The sequence below is a fragment of the Myxocyprinus asiaticus genome, chromosome 15, assembly GCF_019703515.2.
Source record: "Myxocyprinus asiaticus isolate MX2 ecotype Aquarium Trade chromosome 15, UBuf_Myxa_2, whole genome shotgun sequence".
Classification (NCBI taxonomy): Eukaryota; Metazoa; Chordata; class Actinopteri; order Cypriniformes; family Catostomidae; genus Myxocyprinus; species Myxocyprinus asiaticus.
In genome coordinates, this window is record NC_059358.1 from 36,633,209 (window position 1) to 36,655,589 (window position 22,381).

At 37.9% G+C, this 22,381-nt stretch overlaps 1 protein-coding gene across 2 annotated transcripts; it reads right to left on the minus strand.

Moving 5' to 3' along the window:
* Positions 1–15,615: 15,615 nt before the first annotated feature.
* On the minus strand, positions 15,616–21,848 carry LOC127452585 (protein MAL2-like). 2 transcript variants are annotated; one of them, XM_051718161.1, is made up of 5 exons: positions 21,550–21,848; positions 20,896–21,066; positions 17,611–17,784; positions 16,264–16,356; positions 15,616–16,171 (listed from the first exon to the last, which is right to left on the minus strand). In XM_051718161.1, exons 1-4 carry the CDS (start codon positions 21,661–21,663, stop codon positions 16,285–16,287), a joined length of 531 nt encoding a protein of 176 aa, XP_051574121.1. In that variant the 5' UTR covers positions 21,664–21,848; the 3' UTR covers positions 15,616–16,171; positions 16,264–16,284. The 2 variants fall into 2 exon arrangements, with proteins under 2 accessions (XP_051574121.1, XP_051574120.1); XM_051718160.1 differs by having other exon boundaries at positions 15,616–16,356; positions 21,550–21,846.
* Positions 21,849–22,381: the final 533 nt, after the last annotated feature.

A 22,381-nucleotide genomic window follows, 5' to 3' on the forward strand; every position in this document is an offset into this window, starting at 1 on the left:
GACACATCAAACAACACTGAGAACTGAGCAAACAAATTATGCCATTACAGTTCTTCTGTAAGACAATAATGTTGCATACTAACTTGTGTGTAGATATAGAGAGCAAAGGCTTTTTTCAGCATGCTGTTTGACATTTTATTCCTTTGGATAGTCTACTTGGTATTTTTCTGCTTTTCTTTCTGCTCTTGGATAAAATGTGTTCTGTTTTTCGTGGAGGAATTTATACAGGTCGTGGTCTAGGGTAAAGTAGGAGGAAAAAGAGAAGAAAAAGGTAAACAATTCCTCTGTTGTCTCAAATCTCCGGCTGCTGATTGGACAAAGAACTTTGCGTCACATTCTACTGCCAAAGCCCAAACATCTCTAGCTACAGTGTCTCTCACAAGTCCTTCGAAAGCAGGTGTTGATTTAGTGATTCCTTTCTTTCCTTTACTTCAGGTTACCATTTACAGTACTTTGATGTTAAATAATAAAAAATAAAAATAAATATAGAACAGTCAGGCTATATCATACGTCTACTTTTCACTTTTGTGTGTTCATCATACATTGAGCAATTAAACTACTATTTATTTTATTGTAGAACAATTGCACTCATTGAATGAACAATTCTTGGAAGCAGATAATGGAAAGTAGATAGATCGATAGACAGACAAACATATAATGAGTGGATTGTCTCTGCTTCCCTGTTCTGCTTCGACAAACAGACGGACTTCGCTTCGCTGTTGATGCTGTACATCGTCAGCTAGTGGATTTCTTCTTCACTGCTGTGCTTCGACAGATGGACGAGCCTCGCTTTGCCGTTGATACTGCTTCCCTGTTGTGGTTCAATGGACAATGTATCCCTGATAGCACACGTATATCTCCCAGATGTCTACTAGATGTGTGTGTTTAGATCTGGAAGACATCTATTTGACACGTATCTGCAATACATCAATTAGACATATCTGTTTCCACTCAGATGTCTCATAGACATTCAGCAGATGTCTTTGAGACATTTATGATTTGGAATGTTCATAAATCTGATGTTTTTAAGATGTTTAGCAGATGTTTATTAGATTGTGATGCGTTTCAGATCAAAAGATCTAAAACAGACATCTCGGCGATGTATGTATGCTATCTGGGTATCCTTTTAACACCTATGTTTGATATTGTGCATTTTATTGTATTGTATTGTGTGGTTCTTTCAGTGAAAGAAACTAAAAGAGCCTTTTGCTTAACAACGTCTTTATAAAGATTGCGTTTTGAGATGAGATGTTTTCAGATGCACATGAAAACGAAGCAAAATATCCCTTTGTCTGATGGGCATGAGCGCTGTTTTACATAAGCGGCACTCGTTGAGATTGATTGCATTTTCTGTAAATGCATGAATCTCAAAACGCTTTGCTGTTGGCTCACTTTTGTTCTGAAAGCTGATTATATATCGCCCTCCAGGTCAATTGTCTAACTTTCTTGAGGTGCTGGATGTCCTGCTATCCTCCTTCCCCAATGATGGCAGCCCACTTGTAGTTCTTGGTGATTTCAACATACATCTAGACAAGCCCCAGGCCACTGAACTTCATGTTCTTCTGGCCTCGTTCGGCTTGGAAAGGGTTTGCACTACTGCAGCACACCAGGCATCCAGCTGGACCTCATTTTTACATGTAACTGTACCACTAATAATGTTCTTGTTACTCCTTTACATATTTCTGATCACAACTTTATTCAATTCAACATGACACTTCCATCAAGTGTACACTAACACATACTCCCCCTCTGCTTTCCTTTCACTGTAACCTTCGTTCACTCTCACCCACCTGCCTTTCCACTGATGTCTCTACCTCTCATCCCTCAAAAAAATATATTTTCCTCTCTGGAAGTAAACACTGCTACAGATACTCTATGCTCCACTTTAACAACCTGTCTTGACAGCATCTGTCATCTCTCCTCTATGTCAGCACGTATGACACCACCCAACCCCTGGCTCTCTGACGTTCTTTGTGAACATCGGACTGACCTCAGGGCAGCTGAGAGGAGATGGTGGAAATCTAAAGATCCTGCAGATCTATGTAAGTATCAGTCTCTACTAGCTTCCTTTTCTGCAAAAACGTCCTATTATAAGGACAAGATCAACAACACCACAGACACTCGCAGCCTATTTAGGACATTTAACACTCTCCTCTGTCCTCCACCTCCACCCCCAACACCTTGCTGACAACAGATGTCTTCGCCACTTTTTTTTTACTGATAAGGTTACAGTCATCAGCTGTATATTCTCAGCACCACACCATCTCAAACACCCACCTCCTGTATGCAGCTCTTCTCTTTCTATGCTCTCTCCTCTGACTGACACTGAGGTCTCTAAACTCTTCCTCTCCAACCACCCCACAACCTGCCACATTTATCTCTGAGGTAGGTCTTTCAAGGTAGCCTGGAGAGATGAGGTGTCCAAGTCATGTCAGCTACTTACTGGGGTACCTCAGGGCTCAGTGCATGGCCCACTTCTCTTTTCTATTTTTACAACATCACTGGGAATCATCATTAAAGCATATGATTTCTCTTACCACTGCTATGTCGATGACACACAGCTCTACTTGTCTTTCCAGCCCGACGACCCCATGGTGACTGCTCAAATCTCGGCCTGTTTGACAGACATCTCGGCCTGGATGAAAGAACACCACCTGCAACTCAACCTAGCGAAGACTGAGCTCCTTGTCTTTCCAGCCAACACTGCTGTTTAGCACAACATCACCATTAAGCTAGGTTCATCTACATTAACACCCTCCAAAATGGTCAGAAATCTAGGGGTAACCATCGACAACCAACTAAATTTCATGACCACATCTCAAAAACAGCTGTTGCTGCACATATCAAGTCCAAGGCTCTGATGATGGCATACAGAAGTCACTGGGCCTGCTCCAGCTTACCTAAAAGCATTCCTGCAGAGCTACATTCCCGCCAGAAGCCTCTGGTCTGCAAATGAGCGGCGCCTTGTCATACCAGTACAAAGAGGCACCAAATCACTTTCTCTGACTTTCGGCTTCACTGTACCTCAATGGTGGAACGACCTTCCCAACTCCATCCATGAAACAGACTCCATCTCTGTCTTCAAAAAAATGGATAAAGACATCTTTTCCATGAGCACTTGACCATATACTCATAAAAAACATATATATATATATATATATATATATATATATATATATTATTCTTGTTGCAGTCTAATATCTGTCTTGGATAGTATTTTCCTGATGCAACTGAAACTTTGTAATGCAGCACTTTTTAAGTCTCCTTAAGATGAATCGCTTATGTTGTATTCTTCCTCTTTTTGTAAGTTGCTTTGGATAAAAGTGTCTGCCAAATGTGTAAATGTAAATGTGTTCATTGAGAGCACACTCAAAGTGCTTCGATCTTGGCTTGCTTTTGAGGAAGCTGACGCTGGTCCCCTCTTCTCCCTATATCTAGCGAGGAAGGGATACGGAGCATGGAGAGACTGAAGGTGATTGTCGCCAGCATGAGCCCGCATATCCCTCTTCTCCATCTCCAGTAGCCTCACCTGTTCCGTGGTGATTTGCAGCTCGCTCCGGCACGCTGCAATCGTTCATGGTGGTGATTATGTCAGGGATATACCATCGCTTCATTGGTGAGACATGTACACGCTCAGGTAAGGCGCCTGCCGTAATTTCCCCCCCCTCGGGCAGGAAAACGGGTGAAAGCATCCACTGAGATTGCATTGCTTGAAGTTTCTTGCTTGAGCCTTTCAAAAAGAAAGAAAAAAAGAATGGTATTGACCGTGTTGGTATGCCTTCGAGTTTCGCCACCTGTGCCATTCTTTTCAGAGCTGCACGAACAGCTTATTTTGACTTCACGTTCTCCCTATTTAGTGAGAGCTCAGGTCTCTGGCACTGCCACCTTTGTTGTGACTGATAAATGTGCCACCCCTGGCTAAATTTGTCAGGAACTTATTTCTCACTTTCCCCACTGCTGTTAGCCATGAACGAGAAGATGTTCACAACATTGTTCCTGTTTGTGCTGTTGTTGGCCCTGTGCCAAATGTTTGTCAGGTTCCAATAAAAGTTGCAGACTTCTCTGCAAATGCTCAAGGCTCAAACATGTGGACAAAAATAAGCTCATGTCCAGCTCCCAGTGTACTGCAATGTACTGAACTACATCGACAACTGGTTGCTTTTAGCACATTTAGAGGAAAAGCTTGCAAACATAGGGATCTGTTGCTTACATATTTGGAGCGTTTGGGCCTCAGAGTCAATTGGGCGAAGAGTGTGTTGGTGCCCAGTCATCAGGTTTCCTTTTTAGGACTGAAAATTTTGGGACCGACCATGCTAGCATGTCTGATAGACAATCGCACTCAATCTATCCTCTGACACTTGATGAACTTCAAGCTAGGGAGGGTTTTCCATTGAAACACTTTCCAGGACCTTGGGGCTGATAGTTGCCGGCACAGCTCTCACCCCCCTAAGCTTATGACATATGGGGCCTCTCCAGTGTTGGGTCAGCTCAAGAGCACCATGCCACTCATAGCAACATGTTCACTTATGTCTTGTGGTGACGCACTGCTGCCTGGCCGTGCTAACCATTGGGAAAAGGCCTGCGTTTTATCACAAAGGTGTTGCGCTCAATCAAGTGACCAGTCACAAAGTTGTCACGACAGACATTCAACACGGGCTGGGGAGCTCTATGTGACGGACGTCTAGCCTTCGGCAATATGAAGTGGAGGTGTTGTCGGTGCATTTTAACTACCCTAATGGCTAGTAGGCTTTGCTAGTGCATGCGGATCTGAAGCACGGAGTGATGGTATACATTACCATAGCGTCAAAAATTGATGCAGCATCAAAGTGACGACTTGAAATGAAAAGCCACAGTTATGACTGTAACCCTGGTCCTCTGAAAGGAGGGAACAAGATGCACTACTAATTTCTTGCTATAAAGGGTTTGAAGGATGCACTCTCTTCCCTTCAGTCAAAAATCCTTATCAGATCAGCGCTGTGCTCCACCTTATGTATGCACATTGATGCCTGCGTAGGGGCTGGAGTGTTAAAGAGTTATCTGCCAAAGAAATTGGAGTGATACTAAAGGGCTTCACTCCTGGGCAGTTCTGTGTTGAGCAGATGGGAAAAAGAGCACTGAGCTGAGTCCAATAACATACCAAATGTGGATTAAGCTGTTAATCACTGAAAGTTTCCACATTCTTCATTTCATTCGTTCTGTTAATTCTTCATTTTGTTTTTGGCAATTATTAATGTAACACTGACCTCCTCAAATCATAAAACTGTAATGTGTACAATCTGGGCACCTGTTGCTGCCAGTGGAGCAAGGGTAGGGTGTGGAATGCCTCATAAATTAGCTGTGTGTTAAAGGATGTCCTGCCCAATGTGAATTTTACTGCTGCTCAAATAGTTTTACACTGGAAGTTGAAGTATGTGAGATGCCACCATTCTCTGTTTGCAGACTGGTTCTCTAGACTGGCATTTGGGGGGACATTACGTCAAATTAGTGCAGCCCTAGTCATTATTGACCCTCTGGTTTTGCTAAATGTACATTTGAGGCATCTGCAGTAGTTAAAAATTAGCACAAAATCAATACCCAAATTGTTTTTGGACTACAATTACATTCCAAGTACTTTTTGGGGCCACTGTATCACAGTTCCATGAAGTTAAAGTTGCCGTATTTACTTTGCAGAGATGATATATTCTGTCAAAAGAGGTGTTGCCAGCTGGACATCAAATTGCTGGAAACTGTGCTTTAATGGAATTCTAGAAGTCTTATGAATGTCATTTTTGGCATGTAAAGAGGAGTTTTGTTCAGTTTTTCTGGTCACTTAGCACCAGTACAACTTCCTTTTACTGAAAAGTAATTTTTCAATGGCAATAAACTGACTATGTATTTCTACTGAACTATCCTCTTGGAAAATGTATGTATTGAATATCATGGAAAATATATTGAAGTTGGGTAGGAAGTCTACCTACGCACATTTATGCGACCTGTGAAATATTTGTGGGTGGGGTGAGATGTGTTATTTTTCAATCTGGTGGACAGGCCTGGCAGAACAAACACTGGGTGTCCATCTATGAGATGTCAGCACTGGATCTTATTCAGACAGTCTTTCGGATTGTGTAACCCTCCGCCAATGATGTATGAAGTGTGCATATAATATACTGTACATTAGGGATCTGATTCACTGGTTCACCTTGGCCTTTTGGAAGATTTGTATGATTTCTTCATGAGCATTTTATGAACTGAGACTAACAAATGTCTAACAGAAGGTTGTAAAGGCTTAAAATGCTTTTCAATTTACATTGGTAGTCAATAATCATCTAATGGCTAATTTCAAGATTTCCATTTATATTAGCTGTGTGTGTTATAAGTTTTTCCCATGAATTTGAACAGATGCATTGGGCCAGCTTACTAACAGCTGTTTACTGAATGTGAAAAAATAAAAATACTGTTTATTGAGCAACTGCTCAAAATATAATTTTGGGAACACTGAATAAGAACTTTCATTCATAAATTTAACATGCCTGATTATATAACATAATGCTTAGTTAATAATTAGTTAATGCAGATTCAAATAGATAAAAATGTCATTAAACTTTGATTCATTTATTTTCTATATTCACATCTGAATGAATATGATCTGTTAATCATTGTAAATGTTTGTTAAAGACTTATTAATGAAAGCTTAAAGGCCACAGCTGATTCTTCTCATATGGGTCAAAATAGATAAAGGAAAGGAACAATTGGTTTTTAATTGTAATTTCTCTTAAAATGTTATTTACATTTTTTGTTGTTGTTTTGATGGTCTTGAAAAAGTCACAAGGATGGGTTCCAGTACTAAAAAATATTCAGTATTCAAAAATGACTCCAAGACAACAGGAGGGTTAAATAATTAGCAAATACAGCTCATAAAGTTAATATGGATGGTTGGGTTAATCCCAGGCCCACTATACTGTATATTATAATGCCTTCATTGCCATGATTAGGCTAAAATATATTTTATTAAATTCATCAGAAAAGCTAATACTTAAAGTTAGGTTATTATATCGTAATTGTTTTTGTAAGATGAGTTTATATTCAAAATCTTTCAAATGAACTAGTCCCCATAACAAATGCATAGCACTTTCAGGTTAGATCATGTGTTTTCTTCTGGTCAAACTCCTGTATGTCAAAAGACAAAAACATGCTTTTGCTGAATGAAGGAATCCAAGCTATGTTTATTTGTAAAATAAATCACACAGATTAATGGCCTTGTAATTTTTACAAAACTGCAACCTGATATTTGTTCTTCATCTGCTGGTCTTAAATTATCATCCCCGTGAAAGATTTTTTTCAGAGATTTTCCTGTTTTCAAGTGCTTCTGTGCACATGGATTTTACATGCTTAGTTTACACAATAATCATTTATGCTCTCCTGGTAGTGGACTGGGCACTTATAGAAGACGCTTTGCTTCCCAATAAAGATCACACAGCTTTAGTTCAGTAAGTCTCAACGATCCCTTCAAAGCTATTAATAAAAAACATCCATGTTCAGTGGACAACAGTTACACACTCCCTGCAACATAAACAAACCAGTCCCATAATTCTGATGAAGGGAGACCAATGACTCTTTTTAAAGATTAATTCTGTGCTCTTTTTGCCAGTGCTTGTAAATGATCCTCCCAGATGCTCAGCCTCAAGCAAAGGTTTTTTGATGCCCCAGGCAATGGGGTTTGTATCCTCACTGAACCACTTTGAGATCCATGCATTGCCAGGTCATGTTAACTCTGACTGACAAAGTTATGTACCTTGTGAGATCTGAGTTTTGGGAGTTTTTAACTGTACCTTATTCAATCAGTTCATTTTTAATTTCAAGAAAATAAAGAAGGTTCTTCAATGGTTCTAGGTTAAACAATGAACCATCTTTTTAAGAGCCATTTTTCACTGTACAGGCTTTTTGAGTTGGCTGAAAGGTTCTTTGGAGAAAGTTTTTGTTGTTTCAGTATAGATTATTTGGATCAGCATATTGGTTTCTGGGAACTTTAGAGCACCAATACATAGATGGTTTTATAAAGAACTAGACAGTAAAACTAATGTGTGCTCTTAAAGGTGTCATTTTTTCCACATAATTTTTTTTTTCACCTATAAAATGAAGAATTCATCAATAATTGAAAACTAGTGAGTTTGCATGATGCTGCATCACACCACAAGGAGTCAGTATAAGTTCAAGATGACTGTTAAATGTGAAATCTGTCAGCGCAACAAACAAACAAATAGAAAAACGTGCACTTTTGAAAAGGTTATTATATGACCACTTTTTCTTGCGAAACTATATATACTATTTTAATATGTAAATTAACGCATGCAGGCTGGGAATAACTTGTTGAGCTGCTTTAACTTTTTTGACAGGGCCACTGGTTTCCATTATACTTCTAGTCAGGAATTTGGATTACAGTTGACCCTAGTAACTGGTCATATCATATCTTACTTTATGGCCTGAAATAATTAAGGTCTTTTTCAGTGGAACTAACAGCATGAGATTGTGTTGGGAGAGCACTGATGTTTATTTGGGTTGAAAGGTTATTTTCAGAGCTACTCTAGAAATGCCTCTTTTGTACTCATCCAACCTTAGGTTCCTGAATTCATACAAGCTGCTCTAAGAGAGCAACCTATTTTCTCTACCAAATGTATCTCCCACATTTTCTGTATATTTGTATTCACATAAATCTGTATGTCACCATAAATCAATATCCACAGAGTTGTGGCATTGTATTCTTGGTTTACCAATTTCTGCTTTTAGACTGTGAACATGAGACTCCACATGCTGGCAAGTCTTGTCTTTTAGTGGGTGGTCTAATACAGTCAGGCTGAATGCATCTAAAATTGAAAACTTTGAGCTAGTTTAATCAAAGAAAGGTAATATCTTGTCATGTAATTGTAATTTCCCATGTAACAATTAAGATAAATGACCTTCTGATGCCTCTAAATAAAATCTTAGAGCCATCACATGTTAAATCAAAGGCTGGATACACAACTGTTGGAAGGAAATCGTAAAGAGAAGACTACAGGGTTTTCACACCTTTCAGACTGGTCTCATGGTGAATTTGGAAAGAGGAGGTCAAAAGTTTGTGTCTGTGCTTAGTGATATTCAAACATTTGCCCTCCCAGTGGCTGAAGCTGGAAGTGTTGTTGAATGTATAGGCATGTGTGAGCTTTAGTTTCTGGGTAAAATGTCCACAGCGTGCCCAACCAAAAACAAGCGAGTTGTTCTTTTTTGATGTAACTCATGTAATACACCCAACAGGAATGCATATTTTTTTTAAATAATCTTATAGACATTGCTTTCACAAAGAGCAATATCTACCTGATTTCTCTGATCCAGACATAACCAAGAATTTATATATGAAAAATGTATATTCCCTATAGAAATGCCAATGACTTCCCCAATATTTTATTAATTTCCATGATATATTTCCAGGTTTTCCATGACCGTGAGATCTCCGAAATTTCGTTAAATATATTCCTGAAGTTGAATGTACACTGCATGCACAATTATTAGGCAAGTGAGTATTCTGATCTTATCATTATTCCCATGCAAATTTTCCAACTCCAGACCATATAAAGTTGAATGCTTATTGGATTCAATCATTTTCAGGTGATATATATTTGTGTAATGAGGGAGGGTGTGTGTGAAAGTGACTAACACCTTATATCAAGGTGGGCATAATTATTTGGCAGCTTCATTACCTCAGGTATAATGGGCCAAAAAAGAGATTTAACTGACACTGAAAAGTCAAATATTGTAAAATGTCTTTAAGACGGATGCAACACTCTTGAAATAGCTAAGCTGTTGACGCGTGACCACCGGACAATCAAACATTTTGTTGCGAATAGTCAACTGAGGCACAAAAAAATGCATGGAGAAGAAAAGGCACAAATTAACTGCAAAAGACTTGAGAAGAATTAAATGTGAAGCTACCAGGAACCCATTATCCTCCAGTGCTACCATATTCCAGAACTGCAACCTACCTGGATTGTCCAGAAGTACAAGGTGTCAAGTGCTCAGAGACATGGCCAAGGTCAAGAAGGCTGAAACACGACCACCACTGAAAATATTCACAAGCTGAAGTGTCAAGATTGGGCAAAGAAATACCTGAAGACAGATTTTTCAAAGGTTTTATGGACAGATGAAATGAGAGTGACTCTTGATGGACCAGATGGATGGGCCCGTGGCTGGATCACTAATGGGCACAGGGCACCACTTCGAGTCAGGCACCAGCAAGGTGGAGGAGGGGTACTGGTATGGGCTGCTATCATTAAGGATTGGACCTTTTCGAGTTGAAGATGGACTGAAACTCAACTCTCAAACCTACTGCTAATTTCTGGAAAGTACTTTCTTCAAGCAGTGGTACAGGAAGAAGTCCTCAGCATTCAAGAAGGCCATGATCTTTATGCAGGACAATGCTCCATCACATGCATCCAAATACTCCACTGCTTGGCTAGCCAGCAAGGGCCTCAAAGATGACCAAATAATGACTTGACCACCTTCCTCACCTGACTTAAATCCTATTGAGAACTTGTGAGCCCTTCTCAAATGTGAGATGTACAGTGAGGGAAGACAATACACCGCTTTGAACGGCATTTGGGAGGCTGTGATTGCTGCTTCAGCGAAAGTTGATCGTAAACAGATCAAGAAACTGACAGACTCCATGGATGGAAGGCTCATGGCAGTTATTGAAAAGAAGGGTGGCTATATTGGTCACTGAATATTTCTGAAAGGCCAAACATTTTATTTAATTGTCATTTTGTGTTACTTATTTGTTGCACTTACTCTAAAATTTGAGAATAAACAATTGAGTTGGGAGAATTTTTTTTAAAAATTTAGTTGCCTAATAATTGTGCACACTAATAGTTGCCTAATAATTGTGCACACTTATATATTCCCCTGAGAAAGACAAAACTCACTTTTCCTTTGTTTAACATTCAGGTTTGAGGTTCAATAACATTTTGGATTGACTGAGAGCATTGTGTTTGTTCAACAATAAAATTAATCCTGAGGAATCCAATTTGCCTAATAATTGTGCACGCAGTGTATGTATGCAGTATGTGAAACAGTAGGTTGACTTTTCTTAAAGGTGCAGTATGTAAGATTCAGAAACCCTTGTTATTAAAGACACCTGTGGCCGTTAAGTGAACTACAGCCTGTTGCTTGTGATCGCGCTCGTGCACACACTCCATAGGGACGCGAGCGAGCATGACTCCTTAGGGAAGCGAGCCTGAACGTGATTCACCAGCATCATGATGACAGATGAGGTAGCATAATTAAAATTACACAGTTATGATTGTTTTACTACAAACTTTGAGACTGTATATTATATTTGACTCTCCAGTGCTGGAACAGGGCTAAAACAAAGTGTGGATATAGGTCTGACTATGCAAGACTGTAGTTTGAAGTAATCACTTTTCTTTGCATGATACATTGACTGCATTTATACGATAGCCTATCTCGGCGTTAGCTAGCTAGCCAGCTTTATCAATAGCTGTTAGCTAAATTTGGTGGATGATGATAGTAGTTGTTTATAAAATAGACTGTACATTATAAATATATTGAGAATTCAGTATTGATGTGATTCCATCCCAACTGTCATTTTGATATATCGATGCGCTATTGTTTTATAATAATAGAATGTATATATTTTCTGTATAACCAAGTTACGTTATACTAATGAATGGCTCTTTTTGCATTATCTTGAACATTGTCTAGCATTCATTTCATGTGTTATTGTAGTTTACCTTGCTGAATTATTACAGATTAACATTATGTCAGTTACTGTGAATCACCATACCTGACTTTTAGTATAAAGAGAAGATCGTTGAAATTATTTGAATGTTACGAAGCAAGGTAGCTTGCAATTCGTCAGCGTTAGCAGGCAAGATCAAGTTAGCTAAAATACACAGATCAATCCTTATGGCACTATATTTCACATGCTTTGCAGTTATGTAAGCTTACCTGTCCAATAAGAAGAATGCCAATTCAGGGTCAGTTTTGATCCCCAAAACCAAACTAAGGTCCCTCCAGGAATCAAACGTCCTGCTGATGTTCATTCTAGTTTACGCTTGACCACGATTTTTTTTGGCTTACTCTTAGTTTGTGTAGGAGTCGGTGTTGTGCTGGGAGCCAGATGTTTGCTGGATTCCATCTCTAAGATAACGTTACCTAATGTTACAGACTGTCTTTTGACGCTGTTGATGATGTTTATTGTAACTGTCATACTGCTATGTTGCTGCACCCAAGACTTTCACCCACTGTTGCACTTGTGTATATGGTTGAGTGACAATAAAGGGATTTGATTTGATTTGAAGTTTGGACACCCCTACTCACACCTATTTTCCACATATTCCACAATAGTAAAGTCATTAGAACTACGAAATAACACAAATTTATAATGTATATTCTTCAAAGTAGCCACCATTTATCTAGATTATAGCTCTACACACTCTGTTCATTCTCTCAACCGAGTTCATGAAGTCCATTTTGAGATGCTTTTGAAGCAGTATTAAAGGAGTTCCCATGTATGCTGGGCACTTTTTGGCTGCTTTTCTTTCTCTATACAGTCCAGCTCACCCATTAAAAAATAAATAAATAAATATATATATATATATAAAATTTATTTATTTATTTATTTTTTGGACTGATCTCGTCAGACTGATCTAATTGTGAATTTGGCAACAGTAGTTTGAGAGTTCTTGAGCTGAACTCTTTTTGTGCTTACCGATATTCAAAGCACTCCCCCCAGTGGCCGAAGCGGGAAGTGTTGTTGGGCGTATAACCATGTGTAAGCTCCAGTTTCTGGGTGAAATGTCCACAGAGGGGTGCCAAAAGCAACTTGTAAAATAAGTTGTTTTTAGCTGTAAATGGTGTAATACAGTCAACAGGCATGCATATTTTATTAACCATATACTCAAACCCCCACCCTAAACCTAACCGTCAGTGGAGTTAAAATGCAATGTTTGAGGAAAATATAGAACCTCTGAAACACGCTTGTCACTGATTGTGTGCACGCGATTACTTCCTGGTTTTAACATGGGACGGGAATCCGGATCTCTGATGCAGCTGATGCAACGTGTTATCTGTCGCGCCACAGGAGAAAGTAAAAACATCAGTACTGATGCAAAAAATGTCTGATGGGAGATGCCACTGGTGAGTACACTGGAAAAATGGGGCTTATGTCAGGTTACTGGAACATTCGGTAACAACACGGTGACTTCCTGTGAACATGTTGGTTTTGTGAAGAAATGTATATGTTGGTACAATTTATATTTGTCTACAACACTAATATCAAGCATTTAAGAATATGCATTTAGATTGAAAAGCTTTAAGATAATGAGAAACATAAATTCAGTCAAGTGTGTCCAAATGTTTGACTGTGAATTGACTAAAAAAAAAAACTTAAGTGTGCTGGTCAGATAGATTTGGAATTGCCCTCTGTAATTTTGTTAAAAGAAATTCTTACATTTTTGAATGATGAATTTGAATTTGTAAGAAGTTGTCCCAAAAGTTCCTTAGGATGTCACCAGGGTTCTCCGGTATTTCTGAAGTTCCACTGTGTGATGGATCAATTATAATTTTTTTTTTTTTTTTTTTTTTGCCCTTTTGTAGAGGTAGCTTCTTGACCTTTGAAAGACATCTCTTTGTGTTTGACGAGGCCAAATATGTACTGGGACGCACCCTATTTGTATGTTGGACTTGAAGCTAAAAGGTCAGGAGTTGTTTCATGTAGCAGGACTGAAGATCAAACTCAATTGTCCATAGAATGTCACACCCAAACTATGCCGATAGCCACAGATGTTTAAATGCACTTTCGTCTGTGGAAACAAAGCCGAACATTGACCTCTCTATGGAAAAGTTTAGAAATATTCACATCACTGTGAAAGTGTTTTGAAGATCACTTTTTATAGCACTTCCATATTTACTGTTTACTCACTTTCTTTTTTGGGAAGAAACAAAAACCTGTTAGGTTTCAGATTTATTGTGCCTGCTGGAGAAAGAATTTGGTGCCATTGTCCACACAAGTCAACTCTGGCCAGATGTTCATGGCAATTTTGCACAATTTTAAAACGCAAACAACACTCTGATCTAGTCTTTGTTTTGGAGGGAACTCCCTGTGGGAATGGAATGCTTAAAGTCAAAACCAATGACTTTACAAAGAAAGGAAATCTGATACAACAACATGAAATAATCATTAGGTTGCCTTTCTGCTCATGTCAATACCTGCACATAATGATGTTTAAATATTCATATTATTGGTGGCTAAGAGTTAAAGGAATAGTTGACCCAAAAATGAAAATTCTTTTTCTTTTTTTTTATAATCCCCATATGGTTTCAAACCTGCATGCTATTATTGTTTCCATGGATAACAAAAGGAGAATTTTAAAGAATCTTTAAGCAGCTGTTTTCCATACAATGACTGTTCATAGCGACCATGGACTGTTAAGCTAAAAAAAGGCACTATAAAGGCAAAGTTCATATGTCTTTGACCTAAATTTAGACTGTACTATACAGTAGTGCACGATTAATGTGGACTACTTTTCTGGTTATTTTATCATTTTTATTTATTTTTTAATTTAAATTTTTTTTGTGTGTCCCTTTTGGAGCTGGAAGATATCGTCACTATGAACTGTTGCTGTACTGAAAACACCTGCATGGAGATTCTTCAAAAATTACAGCATATGAGTTAAATCTTAAAAAATTTCATTTGTGAGTGAATTTTCCCTTTGATGGACAGTTTTGCTTTTTGATTTTAGTGTTAGCGATGCCAGGGCTTGAAGATCTGCCAGATGACAGGTCAAACTGAACTCTGTATGTTCCTTCATGCTGTTCAGGCCTGGATGGATGCTCATAAACATCTGTATGCACTGCCAAAAAACATTGTGTTATAGATCATGCCTGCTTCTTGAGGAATGACCATCAGTGTTAACAAAACAACTATTGATCTCTTAAAAGAAGAATTTAATATATTCCACAAGCTCTTAAGTTTTCTATGAACATTAAGGCATCTTACATATAGATGTTTAAGAAAGAATGTCTTTTTAAATTGAAAGGATGTGTGAGAAGATGAGGCACAGTCTTGTGTTCATCATAACTGAACACACCCCCACCCCCACCAAAACTTAAAGGTGTAATGCGTAAAAAACAAACAAACCATATATATAATATAATACATATAATAGCCTACTTTAATTAGAACAGACCCAGCTGCAGGTAACCATTTTATGGAAATTTCTTCATATTGAACCATTTAACTTCTTTTAAGAACAGACAAAGTAAGGCCAGTTGGCATCTCACAATTAAGACTGGCATGTTAAATGACTCTTTGCTGTCTAAAATGGCACTATGTCTATCAGAGCTGTCATGATTCTGGTAAATGCAACCTGCGTCAAGGAAGCCAACGAGTTTGTGGTAGTCAGTGTGTCAAAAGTGAGAGCAAACTGTCAGGGTCAAAGGTTTTACTGATGTGGGAGATTACAGGTTTGTTTAAAAAATCAAGAGTTTTACCAATCTGCAATTAACAATCCAATTTAAACAATTAGACTTAATAGCACAAATTGTTACAGGTGATTTAAATACTTAAATAATGAAAACATGAAAACATTAATGCAAATAAAGTTTAATCAACACACTTGATGGCTCATCGTCATTCTAAAATATTTAATAATGGCAGCACTGTAATTTAGCATTTTGCAATGACCTACACAGCATATTCAGGGCGCTGACAACAGCTTCACTGCTGTTGCTTGCCTAATGGACAACTGCAGATGTCAATGTACTGTAGCAAATGAATCTGATAGTTGCACTATAATTTTGTAATCCATGCAAAGTAGACCCTCTAAGTGGTTAATACACAATATTTCCTCTAGTTTCAAGGTGGATGTTACCATATGTAAACAGGGCCAGAAATGGAAATGGAAATTCCATCACACAGGCTATTATAAAAAAATTGTTATGGTTTATTAAATCTATACATTATGAGCTATATGATGACAAAATCTGTATAAACATGACACAACAAATAAAATAAAAAAAACATCATGCAGATTACACACACAGTCAAAGATTAAAGCTAATTTGTCATAAAGACAAATAGTTTTTGCCTGGTGGGTGTTGATAGAAGAGAGTATTATCCAGAAGAACATTTTTTTATATTCAACTGAAAAAAAAAAGAAAAGAAAGATTTTTGTTTGGAATGCTCCATAACAGTACAGCTGATGTTAAAAAACATCCAAGTTATGGATGGGTTACTTGTGCGCCAGTTCCTGTGTTTCATTTCCTCCACCTCCTGAAGCCCATGAACATGCTACAGCCATAACACACTGTCACTATAAATGCAAAAATCTGTGGAAAAAGAAACAGCAGCATTATTCACATCCGTTTTATTTAATTTGTTAATAATTTCACCTATACTATGATCCGCCATGGAGGGTGAGTAAATGATGAAAGATAAAAGGCATTGTTAGGTGAGCCATTCCTTTAAGAGGAATGCTAATGCATCATGGTATTATGGACCTTTAACACAGGTTTTCAGAGACAAACAGGTAGAGTACTGATTGTTATCATTACGAATTATTTTTTTACAATAATCGGATTACTGGTATTTGCTTAAAATGTTATAACTATTCATTCTCAGCTTCACTCAGGCTTAACTTTTGATGCTGAGTGGCTGCATAGAATTAGCATAAATAAACAACCACATTAAACTGAAAAAGAGTAAGTGAATTATAGGAGTGCTTCTCTCAAGGACAAAACATTAACCTACACCTATGAAACAGAAACCAGTCTGTCACCTGCCAGTCCAGTGATTAATGCATAACCTAATGGCCTTGTTAGACAAAAGAGGGGTTACTGCAACACTTCAAAGCTTAAGACAGAGCAAACAGTCACAGCAAGTCGTCCTCAACAGAATCAGCCTGGTTATTTTAAGTGCCAGGATCATGTCCTTACAGTATATAAGACAGCTGGGAGAGTGTAGGGTGTGTGAGTTTTCCCCATATACAAAGTAGCAATAGACCAATGCCTTTAGTTATTCATTCAATAGCACAAGACGCTGTTGCAAGAAATAATATCACTGACCACCTGCCAACTCAACCCAACTTGAATTCTGTGCCTAAAACTAAATACTACTAAGGCTCTTTTGAATTCTATAGCCTGCTATGTTTAAGACACAAACTAAAGCAATGGTTCTGAACCGGTGGGCATTCCAAAAATGGGTAACATGTCTGTTCTGATGGGGTTGCGAACAGCAGTGAAAAAACAAAAAACAAAATAATGCTTAATGTAAATATTAATAATAATTAAAATAACTGTGTAATCCTATATAGTCTGGATAGCCAAAAAACAAAATCAAACACAAAAAAAAGCATGGTAAGTATTTACTCAAGAAAAGACACACTTTTTGGGGAAATCAACCTACAGATGTCTTACTTCTAGCTGTCTTTGCATATTAAGCTGGCATAGGAACAAGTATTTTAACACTGACAAAAATTACACACTTTAGCTTTAAAGTGCAAGAACGATCCAATATGCATTATCTTTGGTCTGAAAATGACAGTTAATGAGTCAGATAAGTGAAAGGCAGCATTAGTAACTCACCGCAGCAGCGACATTAATATTGTATTCTCGATAGTCCAGAAACGTCATTATATTGCCACGGGGTCTGCGTATACAGGCAGTGTTGTTTACATATGTACCCGCCGATGAAACTGTTGCCTCCAGCAAAAAGGCACCAAAATAAAACAGCAAAGCGATGAAATGGTAGAACATATCCTGAAAGCAATAGAACAGAATGTTTAATAGTTAGGCCTATATAGTATATGATGGGTCAAAGTAGTCAAAGTGTAAATCCTATCAGATTACATATCCAAAATATTTATGCATTTATTTATAGAAAGGGGAAAACCAGAATTGTCTTTAATTTTGAGAAATTTCAGTCCCAAACTCTTTTTCTTAGAAATGAACATTATGTAAACAATCCCAGCTGACATTGTTTCATGACTTAATACTCAAACAGAAAGTTATTAAACAAGATTTTTCCAATATATTTTTAATTATATTTAAGTTTTTTAATTTAATGGCAGAAAAATACAATTATGTAACAAACTTATTCTGACATGACTGTTCTAAGAATTAACCACAGTTATTAAATGAGGATGACAGATTGTTTGTGTATATATAAGTGTGGTAGACCATGACCATTAATCATGGTTATAGTGTAGACATTACTCAGCACTAGAGCTAAGACTAAAGCCAGTACCGAGAACTGGCACAGTGCTAATTCTATGACACTTAGTCTTGCTGTTACAGTCAGTGCCATGTAACACTTGGGCCAAGGGCCTTACTTTTAACAGTTCTTGCAGGGCATAACTATATTAAAATTCTTCTTTTTATTATTTTTCTTTTCCTTCAGCTTGAACTGCTTAACATACAGACTCCATTCAAACTTTTTTGTAGACAATTTCAGCCCCGGGGGGTTCCCTCTTGGTCGTTTAGCCATCCGACTGCAGGGTGGAGCACATGAGCATAGAATCCCCCCCCCAACCCCCCACCACCACCCTTAAACCTGTCCATGCATTGGAGTAGTCAATGTGATGTATGTGCTATATTTAGAGTCTTTTAAAGCCATATGATAACTTTGCTTGAAGACAACATTTTGAAAATCTTTCCTTGCTACATAGTAGGCACATCTCATTTACCATCCCTTGTATTTGAATTGATGCATTGATTGCATATGCTTTCACCACCCATGAGAAACAATGGCATTTTGACATCAATGATGTGATGTGTTGAGGCACTATTTTTTAATCTTAACGTGACCAAAGCATGACTTCAGAAGAACTGATATATAGCACATATTTTGTTTGGACTACTTTTATGATGCTTGTATTGTGTTTATTATGTTCTTTTTGGAGCTTGAAAGCTGTAGCCTCTATATGAACTGTCATTGTATGGGGGAAAAAGATGCATAAAAGATTCTTCTTTCATTATCGCACAAACAATTCCTTTAAGTTTTAAAATCTCATATTGACATATTGTTAGAATGTTCACCATGCAACATTTACCCAAAAACAATGATGTAATTGAAAAATTTGTTAACTGAATTAAAATGTATCTATTTTTATTGTAAATATTTGAATACTGAATTGTGATTGGTCTTTTCTTCCTTCTATGCATTTTTATTACATCAAAGGTAGCACAAAACGTCTCGGTTAAGAACGTAGCCTTTGTTCCCTGAGAGGGAATGAGACGCTGTGTAATGATGCAATTCGGAATATGTCAGTGAGTCACATGGTCTGAAGCCTGTATACAATCAAAGCAATTTATTGGCTGATGGCACTTAAGTGACGCCCATAGGGAGCCACGTCACGTAATCCATACATGCAGACGCTTGGCACCATTTCGCCAGATTTTCTGCAAAAGTTCATTGTACATTAGTTAATTTAACTATTTTTTTTCTTTCTTTCTTAAAAATCCACAGACATAGAAGATTTTAAGTGTAAATAACTCAAACTATTGAGTACAAAATTGAGGCTATGGGAAATACCCACAATGCCTTGTGATTGAATTATTTAATCTTGTTTCCTTGGTCAAAGGGAACTTATGGGGGCATTTGAATAGTTGTTATTAAGAATTAATTGAGGTTTTAGCCCTTTTGGAGTTTAATTTATGTTGTTTCGTTGCAAATAGTTGTTTAATGTGATGTCACCATTAGGGTGATCTGTGTCCCCTTTGGTCAAGTTGGAACCTGTAACATCATCTCAGTTTTATTGTGCATGTGCCACTGAAGTTCAGGCATATATGCATTTCTGTGGAGAAATAAGTTTATTTAATGATTGACCTAGAATCAATTATAATCTTCATTACTTACGTGTTATTTAAATTGGAGTCCAGTCAATTAAAATTATAACGTTGAAACAACATTTAAAAAGTGTGGGGATCAGACATTTCTAGCTCCAAAAATCACATAAAAGAAACATAGAAGAAATCCATTTGACTTTAGTTGTTAAATTCATATCTTCAGAAGCGATATGATAGTTGTGGGTGAGAAACAGATACAAATTTAAGTCCTTTTTTACTCTAAATCTCCACTTTCACTTTCACTTCTAAAAGTCACGTGGTGCCTGTTTAGTTTCACTTTCACATCTGAAAGTTAAAGTGGAGATTTAGAGTAAAAAAAGACTTAAATTTTGACCTGTTTCTCACCCAGACCTATCATATCGCTTCTGAAGAAATGGATTTAAACACTGGAGTCATATGGATTACTTTTATATTTGCATTATGTGATTTTTTGATCATCATTCACTTGCATTGTATGGACCTACAGAGCTGAGATATTTTTCTAAAGATCTTCATTTGTGTTCTGCAGAAGAAAGAAAGTCATACAAATCTGGAATGGCATGAGGGCGAGTAAATGAAAAGAGACTTTTAATTTTTGGGTGAACTATCCCTTCAAGTCTACTTGCATCTGGCTACCTTAACTTAAATTCTAAATGAACAGCAAGTTCAGTGTACTTAATTACACAAGTTTTGGAGACTCCATTACTCAGTTCAATTGAGGGAATGAGTTAACTCAATCAATTGAATAGAGTCAACTTTTGAGGGTTTTTGGTGTTGTAAGGACTGTTATTTCCTTCAGGAAATGGGAATCTAGTTTACTCTAACATGCTGAGGGATTGTCACTGAAACAGACTCCTGTTCTACCACAATTGTGACTTTTATCCTAGTGCTTAAGCCCTGAAGCTGAAGAACAATCGCCACAAAAGTGTCTAACAATCTACACTAAAGTTTCCACTCAAAGGCCTGTATAACTAACTTAATGCCAAATGTGTACATTCAGGGCCAGTCTGATCACTGTGCCTCTGTAAAATAATCCACACTCACCATGAAATTCCAATCAGTGTTAATTTTGTCAGCCAGGCGCAGCAGAAAGAGGGCGAGGTATACGGACGAACAAATGAACATGGTAACCGACACAAACATCACCCATCCCTGCAACAGCGGCACGGACACGTTCGTCGACGCTATCAGGATCCATACCAACCCTCCAAACACCTAGAGAAACAAAACAAGCCTCTGTATTTTATTTTGAACATTAGAAAATGAGAACAAGAACTTGTTCAAGATCAGCGGGGAAAATCATGGTTTGGCTATTTTGCCTAATGCAACCCGCGACCTACTAATCACCACAGGTGTGTGTCAACAGGTAAGACAGGCTCTCTGAAACTCACAAGTAGGTGTGTGTATTGTTATTATCGGTGTGCACAGGCATATCGTGTAGTGTTACTGTCTCATCTCCGAGTATCAAGTATGAATCATCATTATAGCTTTATTATTATGACCTCGCACATATTAAATGCATATTATGTTGCTTTATTACGATGTTATTATGAGTTATTAAGGTGTATAGTGGCAAAATCCCTATAATTGCTCTCCGAAAACAAAGAATTACAAGTTAAGCATAAACCATGGTGAATTAAAAAGGTCCCAATGAGTTCCCACGCACTAGCTACTAAACAACAATAAACAAACACTTACAATTTCCAAACAAATCAGAGCCCCCGAGTACGTCCGCAATATTGCAACGCCGCTCGGTAGAGAAATAGTCGGCGCTGGAAACGAGGTAGCGGCCGGGTTCGGTGTTTCCGCCATCCTCTGTCAGTGTGACAAGCACAGGTTGAACAAAGGACAAACACACAGGACAATCCAGCTGGAGTCATGTATCGGGAACAGGTCTGACAGGTGCGTGGCCACTCCCATCCTCTCTGGCCCGTTCCCTGTCCCACAACGCAGGAGCCGAAGCCCATATGAGGGCAGCCAGTTTAATATAGCGTGAATGTGATCGACTTTGTGGGATAATATTTAAAACGTGCCTCTCACTGGTGTTTGTACACCAGCCTGCCGTTTATTTTCTTGTGTTCTATTTGGCTGGTCACAAAATATCTGAACAGTTTCAACACTTTGGTTAATTATTAGTGGGCAGGCTTGGGTTCAACATACTCGAGTAAATATTATGTTAAGGAATTAAATTCCATGGAGATAAAGAACTAGGTTGGGTAACAGTGAAATAGAGGCTGTGATTTTACACCATGTTGTTTTTGTTAAACATTAATGGTAATTAAAGTAAGAAATTGGCCAATTTAGTGAGCTGTCCAACACTTTGTGCAGTTGTAAATTAACTCTTTATTTTGTTTGATTCCAGTTGCTGAATGAAATCAATAAGGCAACATTTGGAATGTGAGATGAATATGGTGAGAGACTTAAAAAGTGATTTTGCCATAGTGAAGTGCACAGGCCTTGTCATTAATGATATCCTAGTTTTGTGGATTTTAGTGACCCTTTGTGCAATGCTGAACACTGCCATTCAAAA